Here is a 22,747-nt window from a genome sequence, read left to right as displayed (position 1 = left end):
GCACAGCGGAAATGAATCTGACTAGTATCCACGAGGATGCAGGTTTGATCCCTGGCCTCAATCAGTGGGTTAAGGATCCAGTGTTGCCGTGAGCTGTGGTGTAGGTTGCAGACATGGCTCAGATCTGGCGTTGCTGTGGCTGTGGTGTAGGCCGGCGCTGCAGCTCTGATGTGACCCCTAGCCTGGGAACCTCCATATGCCACAGGTACGGCCCTAAAAAAGACCAAAAAAAAAAGAACTTATAGGAAAAAAGGTTCTACAGTCCAGAGTCGTACCTGTGTGCCTCAGGGTTTTTTCAATTCAGTTTAACTATGGTGATTTCAGGAAGATGCTGGAGGAAAGAATTACACGTGAGAGGTAAGGCTGAAACATTTTTTTCTACCAAGAAAACACTCAGCGGTTTACAGATTGGGGGCAGGCACGTGAAATCTGTCACTTCATTTCTCCACTCAGTCAGGGAGCACGAGGGGAGGCTCCTGACCGACGTGCCACAGGGCAGACTCGCGCCAGGCGGGTCACAGAGGCTGGCACCCTCCCCGCTACTGTCCACCGCGGTCCTCAAACACCTGCTACGTGCCGGCCTCACGAATGACACCCCACATGCGTTTTCTGTCGTTCTCACCACAACTCTGCCAGGACACATTATTTCTGACAATTCGTACATTAAAAACCTTGAAATTCAAAAACATTAACTTTTCTGAGATGACACAGCTCGTGAACAGAACAGCCTAAATTCAACCCAAAGTCGGCCCAACTGCCAAACCCCCCCCCCTTCCCACGTCGCAGTGCTGTCAGGGTGTTTCGGAAACGCTTTAACTCAGCCCAGAACATTTTCTGTCAAGCTACTGACATCATCCTATTTCTTTTGCTGCTGCTTCTATTTCCCTTTACCGGCAGATCCTCTCCCGCCTCCTGAAAACGGACTTACGCCCCCTCCCTGACTCCCGGTCCAAGAGGAATGGCCCGCCGAGGGGCTGGCAAGCAACCCCAGCCTGGCCAGTGAGTGACATTCCAATCCTTTCACTGCCACGATTGGCCCAAGTGTGGACCCACCAGGGTCAACCCCAGGGTTTCTGCCTGAACTGTGGCGGAGGGGAGATGCCACCTGGAGCCTGCACATGCTGGCAGTCACCTTGCTGTTTTCAGAGTGCCTGGGAATGAAGTCGGCCCCGAAGCCAGAGAGGACGGGGACCCAGCCCAGACCAGGCTGCTCAGGGTCTGAGTCTCACTGGAAGCAAGGGGCCTCTCCTTCGTGAACCATAAACTGACTCTTTCCCCCAAAGCAACTGTGGGGTGGGTTTCCTGTCTCCTGCATCCCAAAATAACAGACCGCCCCCCTCACTTAAAAATGCGTCATTCAGTGTTGCTGGGGGGATTGTAAAACCGTGCGGCCTTTTGGAACGGGGCCTGGCAGCTCCTCAGATGGTAAACACGGTGCAGGATGAGTTACGGTGACCCGGCGACTCCACACCTGGCCCCTGAAAACACTCGTTCACGCGAAGTCTCGTAGGCGAGCGTTCACAGCAGCGTTATTCACAACAGCCTCAAAGCGGAAACAACCCAGATGCCTATCTACTGGTGAAGAGTTTTAAAAACGGTGGTATATCCATACGGTGGAATATTGTTCCATGAAAGGGAGTGAAGTAGGGCCCCCACTACCACATGGATAAACCTCAAAAACATCAGGCCCGGGGAACGAGGCTGGGCTAAAAGACTGTGTTTACATGAGGGGCCCCGAACAGGCAAGTCCCCGGAGGTGGAGAGCAGAGCGGGGGGTGCCCGGGCCGGGGGGTGCCCGGGCCGGGGGGCGTCGGAAGGACCATGTGTACAGGGCTGCTTTGATGGAAAGGTTCTGAAATTACACACTGTGACGGCTGCACAACTTTGTAAAGATTTAGAAAAACCACTGAAATGTCGACTTTAAGTGGGGGAAGTTACATGACGTGTGAATTATAGCTCAGGAAAGCTACTCTTCTGTCTATACTTTGACTTTTTAAAATGCAATTACGTTTAGAGTTCACCTTTATGACTTTACTGATGAAAATATAAATTTAGAACACAGGAAAGATTTCCTCTAACTATGTGATTCTAAACTTATATAAAACACTTTACAATAATGTTCTTTTAATGAAGATAAAAAAATCTTCAAGGAAATAGTACAAGGAAACAAAAAGAACAAGGACAAAATTACATAATTTGCCATTTCATGAGACATAATTAGATTTTTCTCTAAGTGTGGCTAAACAGCTATACAGTAATACTTAAATAAATCCATTTGTTTTATACAAAAGAAACACCCTAACACAGTAGAGTCTTGCAATGTCTTGGTAAACACCAATTTGATGCTTTAAGATTTTAATGTCTTGTTAGCAAATTTTCAAACTCAGGCAAGTTTAGAAATGTCTTCATATTGAATTCCTTCAACTCTTCGTCCTTTTAAAGGGCCCTACAAATTAAAATAATTGAAGAAAAGGTGAAGAACACGCAGATACTTATAAGACAAGAGTAGGACACAGACTCCCGGATACAAATTTGCTTTTCCACATCCCTGAGACACCATCAAGGTAGCTAATAGTTCTCCACGTCTGTGAGTTCTTTTTTTTGCTTTTTCTAGGGCCGCACCTGAGGCATATGGAGGTTCCCAGGCTAGGGGTCTAATCAGAGCTGTAGCCACCAGCCTACACCACAGCCACAGCAACACGGGATCTGAGCCGCATCTGCGACCTACACCACAGCTCATGGCAACGCCGATCCTTAACCAAGGCCAGGGATCGAACCTGCAACCTCGTGGTTCCTAGTCGGATTCGCTAACCACGGAGCCACAATGGGAACTCCCGTCTGTGAGTTCTTAAAAGTATTCTATGGCGTTCTCATCGGGAATTGGCCCTATTTCCTCCTCTGCCATAAGCGAAATCCTGCGGCAGAGACCTGCTAAGCTGGTCAGTGTCTCCCCTGCTTCCTGGAAGGCGTTAATTTCCAGGCCCCCAGCCTGTGGTTAGGGGTGGCCGTGAGATGGAGCTCCGGCCCTCGGCAGGGGACAGAAGTGACGCGGGCCACTTCCCGGCCCAGGCCAGGCTACCCACCATGTGCATCGTGATGCTCTCCTGTCGAGGCCTGAAGCACACGGCCACCGCCACTGTCAAGGCCACACATCGGAAGGATTCTGAGCTCACAAATCACTGTTAAGAGCCAATCCCTGACCAAGAAGAGCCGTGCTGGGCTTTTCGACGGAGTAGCCAACACTACATGCCTCAAAAACATAATGGCTTAGCGGACCTATGAACTTCTCAACGAGAACACGTAAAATGAGCCAGTTCATGCGCAATTTTTTGGAGAGAGTCTAAAACTTTCGTCAGACTCCTCAAGAAGTCTATTATCCCCCCACAGTCGAACTTACTGTACCCGAGAAACGTCTCCGCGTAGAGGCAAGGCTACACGGCCCAGCAGTCCACAGTTCTAAGACCTCGCAGGTAAGGGAAAGCTCACGTCGGACCTTCCTTCTAACCACAGTGCTGGGGTCGTCTGCCCTCTGGTGCTGACCTGCCAGTGAGCTGGCAGTTCTACATCAACCAGCAATTTGACCTGAATGTCAGATGGCTCTAAATCAATTACTGATCTCTCCTACCCTCAATCTTACGGAAGGAAGGATGTTAAAAAAAAATTAGGGAGTTCCCTTCATGGCTCAGTGGTTAATGGACCCGATAGGATCCACGAAGATGCAGGTTTGATCCCTGGCCTTGCTCTGGGGGTTCAGGATCCTGTGTTGCTGGGGCTGTGGTGTAGGCTGGCAGCTGCAGCTCCAATTCATTTCCTAACCTGGGAACCTTCATGTGCCGCACGTGTGGCCCTAAAAAGCAAAAAAAAAAATTGTCGGAGTCCCCGGTTTGGCACAGGGGTTAATGATCCGGCTTGTCTCCATGGGGGCGCTGGTTCCACCCCTGGTCCGGCGCAGTGGGTTAAGCACCTGTCGTTGCTGAAGCTGGGGTGTAAGTTGCAGCTGCAGCTTCGATTCAATCCCTGGCCCAGGAACTTCCATGTGCCGTGGTGCAGCAGAAAAGGAGAAAAAACCTGCTGATCTCTGTGGCTTTTGCCCCCTAATTTTGACTACACATTCCCACATTCCCCCTGGTGACACCACGGCAGACGGAGATTGAGACCAGGCGTGAGGAAAACTGGGAGAGGAAACTGCACCCACCACACACAATGCTATAAAATAGAGGACTGGGGAAAACAGACCAAGATATTAATGAGTGATGTTATCATCTGCCTGGGGGATTTCGTGCAATGTTATTTTATTTTTTTTATTTTTGTCTTTCATCGTTTTAGGGCCGCCCTCAAGGCACATGGAGGTTCCCAGGCTAGGGGTCTAATCCGAGCTGTAGCTGCCAGCCTACACCACAGCCACAGAAATGCCAGATCCAAGCCGTGTCTGCGACCTACACCACAGCTCACAGCAGGGCCAGATCCTCAAGCCACTGAGCGAGGCCAGGGATCAAACCCACAACCTCGCTTCCCAGTTAGATTCGTTTCCGCTGTGCCAGGACAGGAACTCCGAATTACATGCAATTCTAAAAATTACTTTTATTAATTGGTAGTTTTCAGCTTTTAGGCCAGAGTACTGCTGGACACTGAGTGCTGAGTCTCACCCAAGTTCTGCCAGTGTGCCCACAATGTGATGGTGTTGTAGGGGGGTTTTGGGAGGTGAGAGAGGGCATGGGGGCAGAACCCTGAGAACAGGATTAAAGGCCCTTAAAAGGGGAGCCCTTCCACCACGTAAGGACACACGAACCAGGAAACAGGCCCTCGGCGGACACCAAACCTGTCTGTGCCTGGACTTCCAGCCTCCAGAACTGTGAGAAATATATTTCTGTGGCTTAGAAGCCACCCTAGGCCCATGTATTTTGTTATCACTGCCTGAACAGACTAAGACTTATGGCGATGCTTTTGTGATCAGAAAATAAAATGCTTTAGCAATGTCCATCCTTAGAGAAAACAAGCTTGGAGATTTCCACATAGGAGAGAAGGCAAACGGAAAACCCAAGCTCTAGGATAAACGACCAATCAGAAATGAACACAACACTGTAAATCAACTATACTTGAATAATACATAACAAACATAAAATTAAAAGAAACAAAACAAACCACCCATCCAATGGGAGGGGGAAGACCATGGCACATTTTAAAAGCATTTTCAAATTTCTGCCTTTGAGTAAATATACTTACAGTTTCAATGACTACAGTAGCTGAAAACGTCTTCTCGTTGATGGATTCCAGCGTGCCCACGTTTCCTCTGTAGCCTCCATTCAGGACGAGAATTCTTTTTCCTGGAACAGAAGGGTCAACACTTAACCAAGAAGATGGCCACTTTCTTACAACCAAATGCCACCCCTCTAAATCAACAAACTGGAAAACAAAACTCTTCTCTTGCAAGGTCTTAGTCATTTAATATCTGTATGATTCTGAAGCACCGTTTGCAGATACTTTGATTCCTACAACCTAACAAGACTCTTCATCTTTCCCACTCATCTGTCAAGGGATGCTTTAACTGCAGACGGTAAGGAGTCTGAGGCTCTTTGAGGAAATGCCCAGAGCCCCAAAGTAATTAGACAAGTTCAGCTTGCTTTCATTTCTCTCTTTTCAAAACTGTCAGTTTTGTTAAAATGTAAACATACCCCTACCATGTGACTGAGCCATTCTATTTCAAAGAATCTCCCCAACAGAAAAAGAAATCACATGTCCACACAAAGACCTGTATAGGAGTGTTCACAGCCGTGTTATCTGCGGCGGCTGACCCCGAAGCCCGTCAGCAGGTGACGGGATAAAGTAACGGGTGCAGCCACAGAATGAAATTCTCAGCAATAAAAAGGAATGAGCCACGGAGGCCTGTGCCAGCGTGGATGAATCCCAAATAACATGCTTAGTGAAAGAAGCCAGACAGGAACGCGGGACACGGGGTATATTTTATTTATATAAAGTTCTAGAAAAATAGGAACTAATCCTCAGTGACGGGGAAGCAGACTGGTGGTTGCTGGGGGTCAGGGAGCTGGAGCAGAGCGGGGGGGGGGTGAAGGATGAGAAGGGAGCCCAGGGAACTGTGGGGCTCATGGGGACAGTCATTAACCTGTCTCAGGGATGCTCTTCACGGGAGGATTCGTGGGCTGAGACTTAGCATATACACTTTATACAGAGGCGGTTTATGCCAATTACATTCCACTGAAGCCAAAAAAAAGTCCACAATTTCTAATTCACAAAGGGAATTTTATCTTAGGGCGAAAGAATACAGGCTGTGATGAATGGAAATTTTAGAAACTAACGTTATCACCGAGCCAGCAGTGATAACAGCGCGGGGTTTGGTCTGGTCCAAGGCCAACAACCTAACAACTGGAGCACTTACAGCCCAAGTGCGTAAATGCCCAACGACAGACAGTGAAGGAAAAGAAAAAAACAGAATAATACCGTTACTTTACCATCTCAACTAGCTAAACAAAGACGTTAATGATAATCCTAACATGAGTGATTTAACCTGGATTATGTCTCTGATTTTCCTCCGGAAAAAAATAAAGATTCTAGGAAGGGAAAAGGTATTCATGCCTCAGAAGAGCCTTCTCAGAGGAACGGTAAATGACCACGTCACCAAGTCCAACAGGAATCAGTGACCCTGGCAATGGCACAGCTCTAAAAAGGAAACCGGGGTTCCCTTCATGGCTCAGTGGTTAACGAACTCGGCTGGGATCCATGAGGTGGCAGGTTCAATCCCCGGCCCTGCTCAGTGGGTTAAGGATCCGGCGCTGCAGAGGGCTGTGGTGTAGGCTGGCAGCTGCAGCTCTGATTAGACCTCTAGCCTGGGAACCTCCATATGTTGCGGGTGTGGCCCTAAAAAGCAAAATACAATACAATACAATACAATACAATAAAAGGAGACTCAGATCTATAACTATAAAGTAATGTAAAAACTTTGCTTTGAAGACTGGATGGCCCTGATGTTGATGGCACACATATCAAACAGTCTGCAAAAAGATTTACCTGGTGCTGGAATGACTGTTTCTAAATGAGTCTGGTCCAGTTTCAGCTTGTCTCCAGAGTCAATCATCTTTACAACAGCTGTGTATTTGTCAATTACCTCCTGTCATGTAAAATAACACTTTTATAATGGAAGAGATACGCGAACACAAAGTCCAGAGGACAGAGATACAAAAATGGAAACAAATGACATTCTAATTAAAAAGGTAAGAGTAACTCATTTAAGAGCAATCCTTCTATCAGTGGAGTTTATTTTCCAAATGCTGTATGTGACCTCAGCGTCTGATTCTCAAAGAATTCAATTCAAAGCTTAGTTAAGGTTTTCATCTGGAAAGAAGAGACTGGTGATCTCAGACTAAGACTCTAAGAAACACAGTCCAAGGGACAATTCTGCCTCACTTTAACTCTAGAAGGAGGGCAATTTACGCCTGCGCAAGGCTAGGTACTAGCATGAAACTACACTTCGAAGAAAAAGAAAGAAAAGGACTGGAGTATTGATTTTAAAATCCTAGAGCAATCAAAAAATAATCTCTTGGGCAACACACAAGGAAGTCCCCCTTGGAACCCTGGGGACATGACTGCATCGCCCGTCCCTGACGAAGAGGGTGCCCCTTAAAGACGAGCAAGCGTGCTCACTGGATCTTTCAAGAGGTGCTGATGGGGCTGCAAACATACTATTTGCTCCCGGAAGAAAGTGGACCGTGGGTGGGTATTTGTGAGTTCAGCTTTCCTTGTGCGGAACCATCAAGAACCTCGGACACAGACAAGCTGCTTCTGCTACTAGGACTTAATTTCTAAGGAATGTCAAAACGGCTTTACTCAGTCAACCACCAGCTCCTTTCCTAAATTCCATTCGTAACTTCATGTCCTTACCTTAACAACGCCCTTTTTCTTATGATATTTCTCTCCAAGTTTTTTGGTTATAATTTTCACTATAATTTCCTAGAGAATAAGAAAAAAATAAAGATGGATTTAAATCATTTTCACCAAAAATCAGAGTAAAGTATTAACTGCGTTGCTAAGTAAGACCTTTTGGAGTTGGGAGCCTTCCCAACAAGGGCAAAACATTTCCTTGGCAATCTTTCACTCCTTCTTTCTCTTCTTCCGCAACATAGTTACAAGAGGAAGAAACGCACATCTCATGGCTGATTTCCACAGTGAAGGTTTCTTGAAATCTAAGACTTTTATTTGCCTATCTCGATATTAATCCAGGTCTTTCACAGAGAGCTTCCTTCATCCTCTGGACTCAAGGAAGTGCAAGTGCCAAAGATATTACATGTTGGCGTCCACGGTGGATCAGCTCCGAGGGTGAGAGTCTGACTGCGGAGTCCAAGAGACAGAGGCTCTGAGCACGACAACACTTTTCCCCACGTCCTTGTCTCATTCTGTGGCTTTGGATTTTAGATACAGGTGGGATTCCTCCAGATGAGCTCCAGCTGAAAGCATCATTCTTCTGATCATCTGGTTCACGAAAGGGAGCGAGCGCGGTCTGAGCTTGCTTCAAACTAATGCACATTCTGAGTTTGCTTCTTTATCGCCCTTTTCCTGACGGAGCGCGGCCTGTCGAACGGCTGACAGTGAAAACCAAATCCCTCGTGCAATGCCACACTCACTACAGGCCTCTGTACTTGCGACTTGAAGCGGACACCGCACAGGTCCCAGATGGTCACAAGGACTTCCAGAAGCCAGGCGGAACATGGCGTTAACAAAAAGCTAGTAAGGACTTTGAGGGGAGGATATTCAACAGCTAAAAGAACATGCTTAACCAGACGGCTTGAATTCTTAAGCCGCTCTCCTTCTAAGACTTTCTCACTGAAGCCGTGTAATGCCAAACAGCTTCTCTGATTTCCGGGCTGCTTCTCCAAGGTCCTTGTGGGTATACACTTTCACCATTTAAACATGACTCAGTACCTCATTGCATTATTGACACTTGCTTTTTTTTTTTTTTTGTCTTTTTGCCTTTTCTAGGGCCACTCCAGCGGCATATGGAAGTTCCCAGGCTAGGGGTCTAATCAGAGCTGTAGCCACAGGCCCACGCCAGAGCCACAGCAACACCGGATCCAAGCCGCGTCTGCAACCTACACCACAGCTCACAGCAACGCCAGATCCTCAACCCACTGAGCAAGGCCAGGGATCGAACCCACAACCTCATGGCTCCTAGTCGGATTCATTAACCACTTCGCCACATGGGAACTCCTACTGACACTTGCTCTTGATAGATCTGTCAAAACTTTCTTTCCTGAGTTGAAAAATTAAAGCCTCCCAATCCATCTCTTCGGGCTGCTGGTTATTTTAACAAACATATCTCCCTTTTCAAAATAAGACACACACTGAGTCATCGGGTTCCTGCTGGCTGATGTGGACTTTAATCAAACACCCACTAAGAGGAACTATGAAGAAAATCTGAACAATTCACTATTCCAGAAAATTATCAAACCCAAAATAAAATTTAATTAAAAGTACAGTCAAGGGAGAAGAGAATTTTGGAACTAACTAAAAATGTTTGTTTTACTTTTTGCTTTTAGTTTGTTTCCTTTTTCCTTTAAGCCAGTGGTTCTAAACAAAGGATGCACGTCAGTCACCTGGGAGGTTAGTGAAAATAGGCATTTTTTACCCCAGGAGACTGGATGGAGGTCATATTGACCCATATATATTTTTGGAAAAAATGCTCTAAGTTTTTTCTGAATTGTTCTCTGGCTAATAACTACTGTTTTAGGAGTTCCCTGGTGGCTCAGCAGGTTAAGGACACAGTATGGTCACTGCTGTGGCTTGGGTTCAGTCCCTGGCCCAGGAACTTCTGCATGACCTGGGTGTAGCCAAAGGAAAAAAAAAAAAAAACCCAAAAAACTAAAAGTACTGCTTTAAGCAAAATTCTTGATTACATGTTCATAAATAATACATGAAACTATTAATATCACATGCTAGCTCCTCCGACAGGGAAAGCAAACCATAGTAATTCAGTTTCCTCCCTCTAGGTCCTTCCTTTTCTAATCCTGACCCAAACTTCCCCCCAGAGATGGAAGTTGGGGAGCCTGACACACCCCAGGAGGCAGTATGTTTATCTGCAGAGCACAACCTAGCGAATCTGGCCGCCAGGGACATCCTGGCTCACCACTTTCTAAATGACCTTAGGAAATTACTCAAATACTTTATGCCTCAGTTTTCTTACCTATGAAATGGGACTATTAGCAGTAATTACCTTATATGGCTGATAGGAGAATTAACTGAAATAATTCATCTAAAACACTTATTTTCTATTTAATACAGCAAGTATTTTCATTTTAGATAACTTATTTCATCATCTTTCATGTGAACACCAGGCAGAAATGTTTCCCATTGCGTAAGGACATAAACTAAGACATGGAAATGAAATTATTTTCAAGCCAGCGAGGGAATGACTACCCATGTTTCAATTAGAACTTCTTGACCTGCAAGATTATTATGAATCTTAGTTTTCAAATCAGAAATTCTCTAAATAACACTTTACTTTTCACTGCCGGACCAAACCACCTTCTTTAAGAATAACTAAGACAACTCTGAAGGTTTTATGAAAACTTCACATTTCAGTAAGTTCAAAACAGAGCAGCAATAAATAAAACTATTGAAATGTTTAAAAATTATGAAATGTTCATCTTGAACAAGCAATAGAGTGAAATGAGCCAGAGAAAGACAAATACTGTATATTGCTTATAGAGGGAATCTAAAAAATACAACAAACTAGTGAAAAAAAGCAAAAAGAAGCAGACTCACAGAGAACAAACTAGTGGTTACCAGTGGGGAGCAGGAACGGGGAGGGGAACGAGGAAGCAGGGGGAGAAAAGAGTTATGGGAAATCATGTGTGTGACACCTGAAAACCAGAAAGCACTCAGGAATTTAAAGACTCTTTCATTCAATGAAAGAAATTTGTAAAAAAAGAGTTTAGTAAATGAAGAAAATGAAAAAAAAAAAAAAAAAAAGAAGCGGCAATAAACAAGCCATAAAATACAAAGCTTTCTTTGGATTTGGATAATTAAACCCTATTTTTTTCAATAAAGTATCTAACTGTATTCATATAGCAAAAACTGAAAATAATTCCAGGCTGGAATTCAAGGTATCCCTAAACAAATTTGGCATTAAATTCAAGGAACATTACCGGCCTGTAAACATGAAGGGAGCCTCCAAAGCAAGAACAAGCAATTCTTACAGAGCAGATGCAAAGAAGAGGCATTAAAGTTGTAAATCTATCCACAGCATTTACATATATTTAAGAAATTTAGTCATTTATACCAAATGCTATTTAAATCCTTCACTTCAAAGCCCATTTAGACCTAAGAAGCTCCAGAGGGATACGTACAGGCTGGAGCCAGTGATCCGTCCGGGCGGTTCTCTTCTTCTCCTCTTCAATCTGGAGAACACACAAGACAGTCACAGAACTACCTCTTTAAAATCTTCAATTCAAATAACATCTTATTTAGCAAGAGGAGACCATAAACACATTTCACAGAAGATCTAAATAACCTGCAAGCTCTGATCAATACAAATAAACGTATCTTTCAATTAGTTTTGGATTGAAAAGAAACAGCAAATTGGATTTAAGGAATTAAGTGACCAAGACAATAAACGCCGACAGCCTCCGAAGCACCTGCCAGCTTTACGCTGCCCCACCCCTGCTTCCTCCCCTGGATCATGGTGAGCTGGAAACAGGCGGTGTTCCCAGGGGTAAAAACTCTTCCAAGCCAGCCTAGCGCAGCATGGTTGGGTATACAGTTTGGTGACAAAAAGGAGGTGCCCTGTTTAATGGCATAGTAAAGTTTGTGAATGGGGCAGGGAGGAAAACACAACTGGAGAGATGTAAATAAAAGGGTGACCAACGAGAGACCGTGCTGGCCAGCGGGCACGGCTGCCCCTCATGCCTTTTTTCTCAACTGCTTAGTCAACTCACTTTCAAAGGGACTGAACAATGTCCTTCTTTGGTTGATTCAAAACCTCATTTTAGGAGTTCCCATCGTGGCTCGGTGGTTAATGAATCTGACTAGGAACCATGAGGTTGTGGGTTCGATCCCTGGCCTTGCTCAGTGGGTTAAGGAACCGGCGTTGCCGTGAGCTGTGGTGTAGGTTGCAGACGCGGCTCGGATCTGGCATTGCTGTGGCTGTGGTGGAGGCTGGGGGCAAGAGCTCCGATGAGACCCCTAGCCTGGGAACCTCCATATGCTGCCGGAGCAGCCCTAGAAAAGGCAAAAAGACAAAAAACAAACAAACAAAAAAAACCAACAACAAAAACACCTCATTTTAATTCCTCCAAATTTCCATTATTCTAAACTTGGCTTGTATTATATTCTAAGAAGGCAGATCTGGCTTTCTGTTTTACTTTGACATAAATCCAAAATGGCCTGTAAGACCTCTGCAGTGCTGGCCCTGCTTCTCTCCAACCTCAAACACCACTGCTCTGGAGCTCGCCATGCTCCAGCCACCCGGCCCTTTCCTTCAGATGCTGAGCTGGAGCTGCCCCCTGCCCGGGGAAGAGAAACAAGCTCTCTCCCCACTCCCCACCCTCAGAACTCCTTAGCAGCACTTAGCATTTTGAAATTACTCATCCTCTGGTCCGCCTGGTCTCAGAATGTCTCCTCATGAGAGTGACAGTGCCATGACACGCAGGGGCCCCGTTTTCCTCCCTACTCTACACATGCAGGACCCTGCAGGATGCCCAGCACACAGCAGCAACTTAGGATGTGCTGAATGACGGAGGGACCGCAGCTCACAGTGCACACGCGGTGTGTCCTACTTTAAGCTCTTCTGACCGCCCTGCATCAGGCGGGGACTCAGGAACAGGGAGGACCCAACAGCTATCTGCCCCTTCACAAAAGAAAGGGGATGAGGAGACTAGAGGAAGTGGCATTACAGGAATACCATTCATTCTTTCCCTTTGCCTCTTTTGCTGACTGTATAAATTTATTGAGAAGAGGTGGCTAGGAGGCGGAAGGGAGACAGGGACATGTAGCAGCATGTTAAGACCTTCCGCAGAACTGCTCTAGATTTTCAGGTACATTTAGAGCAAAAGGATAGCCCTGGATCCAGGCGACCATAGGTTTTCGATGGTTCGCCATATAAACTGGGCCATCTGGTTAACTCGAACTGAACACATGTCAGAGCTCTTCCTTCTGTCCAGGAGGTGGTAAGCGGACGTCAGAGGCCACGGAAGAGCCCAGGTTGGTTTCAGGGCCCAAGGCGGAGGCCAATTTCAAAGCGCTACCAAAGGTGACCAGAACTTTCATTTCTGGCTTCAATTACCACAGAAGTCCTTCTAAATGAATTCTACTGCCCATAATCTTACGGAGACGTTTAAAGACAGCACTTGAGGCGAGAAAATAAATCTATTTAGCAAAGTTCCAGCTCTACTCAGGCGGAACTGCATCCAGGCTCTTTTTCCCTTAGTGTGAGCACATTTCTCTCACTTTCTATTAATCTCGTAATTGGTGAAACTATTTAACCTCCCTTGGTTTCAATCGCATCATTCCCCTCAGAGCCAGAGCTGACAGGCCGTCCATAAATTGTACCTCCATGATTTCGTCGAGCGCAGACTTCTTTTTCTTCTTTTCTTTTGACTGAGCTGAGCTCTGGGAAGATTCCTTTCGTTTCACCGACGCTGTGCTACCCATCGTCTTCAGGGCACTTGGTCCCAAAGAACTGATGGGAAGAAGAGCCATGCTGGTGACCCAAGACTGTGCACAGATGGAGGCTTTACATGCAAAGGAACCACTGAGAACACACTGGTCCCACGGTTAATCTACAACAGATGAGTGAAAACAGCGGAGGGGGTGTCTATCACTTACAGGCCTGGGAGCACCCTGAGAACACGTAACCCTTCCTGTCCCCTCAGCCCTGCCGTTAATGCCACCATAATCAGTGTAGCGGGGTGAAGACACATCCGCCTCGGGGTTGGGTCCTACTTCTAATCCTACCAGTCTAATGATTTAATACGTCACATGTATAAAATATGAAACAAAGACTACGTATTTGTACAAAGCTACCATGGAGATACACACACACACACAAAAGTATGACTAATAGAAAATAAAATAGAATTATTCTTTTCCATTACTTGGACTTTTTAAAAGAGCATTTAAAGGCGGCATAAGCGTTAGCAGCGGCTGGATTGCTGTAAGGACGCCCAGTGTACCTTGCAGTCAACCGAAATCCCTTCTTATGCGGGGGCTGTAGGTCAGGACCTCATGGAAGTCCTTCTCTCCTTATCTAACTGGAAGGCTTTATATTTACTCTTGCGAAATGTCACGTACTGGGATTTGTCCCATAATTCAATCCTCTGAACATATTTTTAAATTCTGAGGCTTGTGACAACCATCAATAATGTACACTGGTTGTGAAGAGATTAAATGAAGATAAACTCTTCAGTGTGCTTAAACATTCTTCAGATTTAAATGTACTTTGAGCTAGTAACCCACCGAATTCAGCAATAATTCCAGATCATAATCAACCACAATATGTCTATATAAACAGGCACTAATAGGAGTTCCCGTTGTGGCTCAGTGCGTAACGAATCTGACTAGGAACCTTGAGGTTGCAGGTTCGATCCCTGACCTTGCTCAGTAGGTTAAGGATCTGGTGTTGCTGTGAACTGTGGTGTAGGTCTCAGACGTGGCTCGGACCCCTGTTGCTGTGGCTCTGGCATAGGCAGGCAGCTGTGGCTCCGATTAGACCCCTAGCCTGGGAATCTCCACATGCCGAGGGAGCAGCCATAGAAAAGGCAAAAAGATTAAAAAAACCAAAACAAACAAACAAAACCAAAACAAAACTGGCACTAATAATCCTGGCAGAAGGGATTGAGGACTGAGTGGCTGTTTGGGGGTCTGAGTGGCTGTTTGGGGGTCTAGCAATTACCTCTTCCTTACTTGTTCAGAAACTGCCTGTTTCCTACTGTAATCAGTAGGAAAAGCTTGCTACTATTGTTTTTGGAAGATTTTTTTTTCCACTTTTTGAAAAAAATTGCTTATTTCCTGCTTTCTGAGTCTTCTCACCGTCTCCATGATTCTTCACATTTTATCAACAATGAGACAGCAAACACATTTGTAAATTCTTCAGTATTTTGGTATTTGTCTCAGCTTGGAAATTTTAATTTATTTAAGGCTGTCAGATACTTTTCTTTGGCTTGGGCTGCTGCTGTGGCGCAGGTCTGATCCCTGGCCTGGGAGTTTCTACATGCCATGGGCACAGCCAAAAAAAAAAATTAAAAATAAATAAACTCAGTAAAAAAAAACAAACCTAAATAACAATGGACAATAGACAATTCTCCAAAAAAGATATATACATGTCCATAAAGCACATGAAGAGATGCTTATTAACAGCAGTAATCATTACAGAAATGCAAATCAAAACCACTACGGAAGACTAGTTCACACTCATTAGGATGTTGGCCATTATTAAGAAAAATACAGAAAACAACAGGTGTTGGTGAAGATACAGAAAAACTGGAACCTGTGCCATGGCTGGTGGGAATACAAAATGGTGCAGCTGCTATGGAAAATAATACAGTGGTTCTGAAAAAAAAAATTAAACACAGAATGACCATACAATCCAGCAATTCCACATCTGGGTAAGTATCTGAAGGAACTGAAAGCAAGGAATTGAGCAGATACTTGTATATCAATGTTCAGAATAGCATTAATCACAAGAGCCAAGCGGTGAAAACTCAGTTGTTCACTGACGGATGAGTGGATAAATAAAACGTGGTTTATATACACAACAGGATATTATTACCCAGACTAAGAAGGAAAGGAATTCGGATGTGTGCCACAACACGGAGGAACCCTGAGGACATTATGCTAAATCAAAGTAGCCAGACGCTGCATGATTCCACTCACATGAAGCAGTCTAATTCATAGACAGAAGAGAACAGAGGTCACCAGGGGCTGGGGGAGGGCAGTGGGGACCTGCTTTTTCATAGGTATAGCAGTTCGGTTTCGGATATGAAACGTCTTGGAGATGAATACTAGCAATAGTTTGCACAACGGTGGGGATCTTTTTTTTCAGGGCAGCATTCATGGCGTGTGGATATTCCTAGGCTAGGGGTCAATTGGAGCTGTAGCCACCAGCCTGCACCACAGCCACGGCAATGCCAGATGCAAGCCACATCTGTGACCTAAGCTGCAGCTTGCGACAATGCCAGATTCTTAACCCACTGAGCAAGGCCAGGGATCGAACCCGCATCCTCATGGATACCAGTTGGGTTTTCAACCTGCTGAGCCACAACAGAACTCCACAAGAGTGTGAATCTACTAAATGCTACTGAATTGTATACTTCAAAATGGTTAAAATGGTAAATTTTATGTTATGTGTATTTTGCCACACAAGGAAACTGAACTAAATAGAAAACTAAAGTTTTCTATTGAGAAAGTTTGCTTAGGAGTTCCCATCATGGCACAGTGGTTAATGAATCCGACTAGGAACCATGAGGTTATGGATTCGATCCCTGGCCTCGCTCAGCAGGTTAAGGATCTGGTGTTGCCGTGAGCTGTGGTGTAGATCGCAGACACAGCTCAGATCTGGTGTTGCTGTGGCTCTGGCGTAGGCTGGCGGCTACAGCTCCAATTAGACCCCTAGCCTGGGAACCTCCATAAGGCACAAGTGTGGCCCTCAAAAGATAAAAAGACAAAAAAAAAAAAAAAAGAATCCAGAGTTGCCATGAGCTGTGGTGTAGGACACAGAAGTGGCTTGGATGCCCAGTTGCTGTGGCTGTGGCATAAGCCCACAGCTACAGCTCTGATTAGACCCCTAGCCTGGGAACCTCCATATGCAGCAGGTACAGCCCTAAAAAGAAAGAAAAAAAAAAAGGAAAAGTTCACTTAGCATTATTAAATGATTAAAATGTGAGAATAGATGGGGACAAAAGGATGAGCAGAAGAGCCCCTCAGGTTCTCCTGATGCAGTGGGAGGAGCAAACGTGGAAATAGAAGCAAGAGGAGGTGAGACGCCACGGCGCACTTAGGAAACAGCAGATGGCTCAGCAGAGATGGAGTGCGGACGCAGGAGAGATGCCAGGTCATAAAGGCCACGTAATAATTAGGTGTCATCCTATAGACGATGGCTTAAGACACTGCAAGTCTTTTAATAAGAGGAAGACATGGTGAAGTCTGAGGTTTAGAAAGATCTTTCTGCTTGTGATACCAAGAATCTATTAAAAATAGATAACCAACAAGGACTTACTGTACAGCACAGGGAACTCTACTTAGTAGTTTATAATAACTTGTAAGGGAAAAGAATCTGAAAAAGAATATAAATATATATATAACTGAATCACTGGGCTGTATACCTGAAACTAACACAACATTGTAAATCAACTAAAACTTCAACTTACAAAAAAAAAGACTCTATTAGAGCGGGAATGAATATAAATGAAAAATATGAAGAATGTTGACAAGAAATTATGAAGATATAAATTATTAAGATAGAAACCAAAGAAATGACAAAATCAAGAAAATACAAAGTCAATATTTTAAAAGATTAATACATTTGCATGTCTAGTGAAAGGGATATTCTAGAAAAATAAAAATTACACAAATGATCAAAATGACTCAAGGTTATATTGAAAAGCTGAATAAACTAGTGACCATAAAGAAACTAAATCAGTAAAAACTATTCCTTCACCTGTAAAAGACACCAGCACAGCAGTATCTTACAGCAAAGACGCACCTTTCCAGAAGCGATGATCCCTGCCTTGAAAACACTAGAGTCAAATGAGACCATCTCTACAAACCATTTTGAGAGTTTACTATTACCAGGAGCACAGAAAAGAAAGTATCAATCTCACCTATGACAAAGAAAGAAAAATGGAAAAAATGTGTTTTCCGCTTTGCTTTGTATTATATTTAATCTTACACTAGCTGCCGTAGCAACAACGTCCCTCTTCCCCAAGAAGATTCTGTGAGGGGGTGAGAGACCAAGATGAGGTCAAGATGAGGTTAAAATCAAGATAAGAGTAGTTCCCGCTGTGGTTCAGTGGATTAAGAACCCAACTAGTATCCATGAGGATGCGGGTTGGATCCCTGGCCCTGCTCAGTGGGTTAAGGAGCAGGAATTGCCACAAGCTGCTGCACAGGTTGAAGATGTGGCTCAGATCTGGCGTGGCTGTGGCTGTGGCGCAGGCCGACAGCTGCAGCTCTGATTCAACCCCCGGCCTGGGAACTTCCGGTGTAGCTATAAAAAAGGAAAAAAAAAAAAATATATATATATCAGGGCAAGAAATGAACATTAACAGATTGGAAATGGAACATAAGGCTTCTAAGAACAGCCCTAGGATTCTGCTTTCAGTAAGTGGAAAGTAACGTGTGCAGTCAAAGCTGACAGTGAAGCCCAGAGGAAAAACAGACATGGGAATTGAGTCGCCTCCGTCCAGGCAATGGGGAAGCCGGGATCCCTTTGCGCCTCACGCAGCCTAAAATATCCATTTCTGATATCTCGCTTATTTGATTCATTCTAGGTTTTAGATATGCAAGAGTTAGAAATCAACAGAAATGTTATAAAATTGGGTTGTGATGATCACTGTACAACTATAAGTGTAATAAATTCATTGAGTAATATAAAAAAAATCAACAGAAAAATAAATTCCAGTCTATTAAAAAAAAACCTACCATAATCTCAGGATGAAAAATTAGATGAGTCTCTCCATTGTATTATCTGTGATACTGTTTACACTATTATAGAGAGTTGAGACTGAAGTTACAGAACTTGGCCAAATAAAACCAATGTTATTACTAATGAAACCACCGTTTGGCGTCAGGGTCTAGTAGGGAACAGCAGACCCCGCAGGCATCAGGCCCTCATCCTGGGGACCTATAAATGATACCTTCTTGGAAAAAGGGTCTTTGCAAATGGCAGTCAGTTAAAGATCTGAGATGAGGTTAACCTGAATTATCTGGGTGGGCCCTGCATGCAACCGAGAGGGACCTGCCGCACGGGGGAAGGCGACGCCAGGACAGGCAGAGAGAAAGCTGGAGGGACGCAGCCACAGGCCGAGGAGCATCTGCAGCCGCCGGAAGTGGGAAGAAACAAGGCTGGGAAGCCCAGGCCCACAGACACTTGGATTTCGGCTCAGGGACCCTGATGTCAGGGTTGTGGCCGCCTGCAGAAATTGACAGAACAGTGTAAAGCCACTCTAATTTAAAAAAAAAAAAAATTTTTTTTTTTTTTTTTAAAGAATTCTGGCCTCGAGACAGAATAAATTTCTGCTGTTTCAAGCCACCTTGTTTGTGGTCATTTGTCACCTTTTTTTGTGGTCGTTGCTGTGGACAACTAACACGAGCGTCAGCAATTTGGGGGCCTGTGGGACCAAGCTTTTAACACTCATCTCCACTTAGGAGTAACAAACGAGGAAGGAAAATAGAGAGAAATAAGGGTCTGAAATTACACGGCAGGTGTTAGAATATACTCCAGCCTGTCTCAAAGGTCAGAGCACACCGACATTTCGAAAAGAATGTTCTTTTCAATTGTGCCATATATAGAACCCAATTAACCAACTTCTTCACACTGTCTAAGGTCACTTAATCCTGAAATACTTCGACCGCCGTCAAGTCCTCCTGAAGCAGCTGCACGCACGTCACCGATGCAGCTGGCTTGTTTGCTTCCATCGCCCAGACACCAGCCCATAAATTAAACAAAAAATGCCCCCCAAAACAAAAAAAAACGTTAGCTTAAGTTTTACTATGTAAAAGACAAAGTCAAAGAGCGAAGATCACCCAGCTCGAAACTAAATTCCAACAGATACTGGTACCTTGCTGAACATCCTATCTGATTGTATTGAGCGTATTGAATTGAAGTATAGGTAATTTACCTGTCTGATTTCCCCTTTAATTTAACCTCCACAACTAAACTGAATGCATCACGCATCACAAAGAGCGGGGGATATTTGGTGAAAGAATACATGAGAAGTGCGAGAGAAAAGAACACGTAAAGTAGGTGCAAATACCAGACTGCAGGCACACAGGGCTTGACAAACTGCAGCCCGAGGGCCAGATCCAGCCTGCTGCCTGTTTGATACTTGAGGCTGTACTGTAACACAGCCAGGCTCATTCGGTTACACACCATCCACGGCTGCTTCCTCACTCCGACAGCAGCGTTAAATGGGGACAAAGACATACGGCCAACAAAGCCTAAAATATTTCCTATGTGGCCCTTCACAGAAAAGGCTGGTTGACCCCTGCTTGGTCCTACACCATCCAGAAGGGAAGGCAATTACTACTAGCGAGTTTATATTCTACGAGGTGCTAAAGACAGGGGTGAACAAATCAGACTCTCGTCTCCGAAAACTCTAACAGAGCAGGTAACACAAAATGTGCACAGCCCAGCTAACAGGCTTGCTAGTGGGCTAGGAGAATGTTTACCAGGGGAAGCATTTAATCAAAAGGAGCCCTTCCACAAAAGACAGAATCAGCTCAGCAGAGGCAAATAAGAAAGAAACAGTTCCTAAGAAAACACAGCAAAACAAACCTAACAATCAACCATCAAACACAATGCAAAAAAAAGATGAAAATAACCAGAAAAAAATAATTCATAATATTGTGCCTTTTAAAATGTAGTAATCAGGAGTTCCGGTCACGGCTCAGTGGAAACGAATCTGACTAGCTTCCATGAGGACACAGGCTCAATCCCTAGTCTCGCTCAGTGGGTTAAGGATCCAGAGTTGTTGTGGCTGTGGCGTAGGGCGGCAGCTATAACTCCTGAATCAACCCTAGCCTGGGAACCTCCAGATGCCACGAGTGTGGCCCTAAAAACAAAACAAAACAAAACAAAAAATTATGAAAAAAAATTTTTTTGACATAAATAAAATGTAGTAATCAATAATTCCCCCAATTTCTCAAGCGCTAAGATGCCTGTTCACATAGCTCACCTTGATTTGGAAGATGCTGCTGCTGAACTACATGCTCCTTTGTTCAAATTAAATGTCACTGGAAAAAGAATTGGTATTCCATAGGTATTTCAGGAAAATTACAATAAAGCTTATTAGATACATACTGTAGTGCAGCCATATAGAAATTCATGGACATTTTGAATAAATGAGAGCTGGAATGCTCCTACCCAGAGATCATTAACTCCTGTAAATTATACTGGACCAAAGCTTATGAGCTGGGAAGGATTGGCCTTGCCTGCCTCCCCACCCCACTGCTCCCGCTCCCCTGAGCAACAGAAGTCCAAGTCTGTTTAGCCGTCCATACCCTTCACACATGGCTTGGAGGATGCTACGGTCTGAAGGCTTATGTCCCCTCCCAAATGTTTTCTATTTTTAAAATTTTTAAATTATAGTTGACGTACAATATTCCACCAATTTCTGCTGTACAGCAAAGTGACCGAGTCATACATACACATGCAGTCTTTTTGCCATAGTATCTTCCATCACGTTCCATCACAAGTGACTGGATATAGTTCCCGTGCTTATACAACAGGACCTCATTGCTTATCTACTCCAAAGCCCAAATCCACATGTTGAAAACTTATGACCAAGGTGATGGGACTAGGAGGTGGGACCAATGGGAGATGATTAGCAAGGCTCTTTGGTCTAAGCCAATCCAAATCATTCCATTCCCTTTCTCAGTGACTATTTTTGAGGTGGAAACGTGACGCAGTCTGGCCAATGACATTGATAAGGAAGACTGCTGGTGGGAAGAAGTCTTCTAGGAAAGGTTTCCTTGCTCAGATGAGAGAGATGCTCCCTGTAATCCTCTGTACCATGCTGGGTCTACATATGATGGCTGGAGTGCTGGCAGCCACCTTGTGTCCAGCTGCTGATGGCACAGCATCTGGAACTACCCTACCTCTGGGACTCCTGGTATGACAAGGTATTTGCTTATTATTTAAGCTAATTTTACTCAGTCTGGTTACTTGTTGCTGAAGGCATTCCATCCACTTCATTATCACCTTTACATCCTACTGATGAAAACCGTGCAATCCAGACAGATAACACGTCTTGCTCCCAAACATATGGCTAGTTTTTGGCAGAGCCAATACAAAAGCATCCATATTAAAAAAGGAAGAAAGAAAAGTAAAACTACCTTTTTCTTCTTCATTTTCTCTGCTTAATTCCGTAAAAATAGGGGCCTCCTTAAAAAAAAAAAAAAAAGTTTGACGGTTCACAATGCATTTACTAACAACATTCAATAATCCCAAATTATGACTTGTTACCTAAAATGGTTAAGATTAAAATTATATGTGTTGCAAATATTCTCCAATAAGGAACTATTCTATGGGGGCTAGGGGAGTAGCTTTTCTAGACCAAAGTGCAGAAGTTTACCTACATTTGTATTTCTACTACAATATAAGCAGGAAACAACAATATAAAGCAATATTTTATTTTATTTTCTTTTTGCCATTTCTTGGGCCGCTCCGGCGGCACATGGAGGTTCCCAGGATAGGGGTCGAATTAGAGCTGTAGCCGCTGGCCTACACCATAGCCACAGCAACGCGGGATCCGAGCCTCGTCTGTGACCTACACCACAGCTCACAGCAACGCTGGATCCTTAACCCACTGAGCAAGGTCAGGGATCGAACTCGCAACCTCATGGTTCCTAGCCGACTAGGAACCATTCGTTAACCACTGAGCCACGATGGGAACTCCTAAAGCAATACATTTTAGGCATCTTAGCTACAGGGTTACTTTAAAAAGCAAAACCTTTCTCTATTGTGGAATGATTTAGTGTAATGATCAAGAATCTAAGACTAACTAGGAGTTCCCATCGTGGCTCA

At 44.4% G+C, this 22,747-nt stretch overlaps 1 protein-coding gene across 1 annotated transcript in view; it reads right to left on the bottom strand.

Annotated features, from left to right (window-relative positions):
- Positions 1–358: 358 nt before the first annotated feature.
- KIN (Kin17 DNA and RNA binding protein) overlaps positions 359–22,747 on the bottom strand; it is a 31,238-nt gene continuing 8,849 nt past the window's right edge. Inside the window, exons 6-13 of the mRNA XM_047755469.1 lie at positions 22,057–22,105; positions 20,898–20,955; positions 13,555–13,684; positions 11,355–11,405; positions 7,894–7,962; positions 7,024–7,123; positions 5,224–5,324; positions 359–2,446 (exon numbers count right to left, since the gene is read on the bottom strand). Coding sequence (XP_047611425.1) covers positions 2,384–2,446; positions 5,224–5,324; positions 7,024–7,123; positions 7,894–7,962; positions 11,355–11,405; positions 13,555–13,684; positions 20,898–20,955; positions 22,057–22,105 — 621 coding nt within the window. The 3' untranslated portion in view covers positions 359–2,383. The remainder of the gene's footprint in view (positions 2,447–5,223; positions 5,325–7,023; positions 7,124–7,893; positions 7,963–11,354; positions 11,406–13,554; positions 13,685–20,897; positions 20,956–22,056; positions 22,106–22,747) is intronic.

This window comes from Phacochoerus africanus, chromosome 12 (assembly GCF_016906955.1).
Source record: "Phacochoerus africanus isolate WHEZ1 chromosome 12, ROS_Pafr_v1, whole genome shotgun sequence".
Lineage (NCBI taxonomy): Eukaryota > Metazoa > Chordata > Mammalia > Artiodactyla > Suidae > Phacochoerus > Phacochoerus africanus.
Note: the sequence above shows the minus strand (reverse complement) of the source record. Positions and strands in the feature narration are given on the sequence as shown.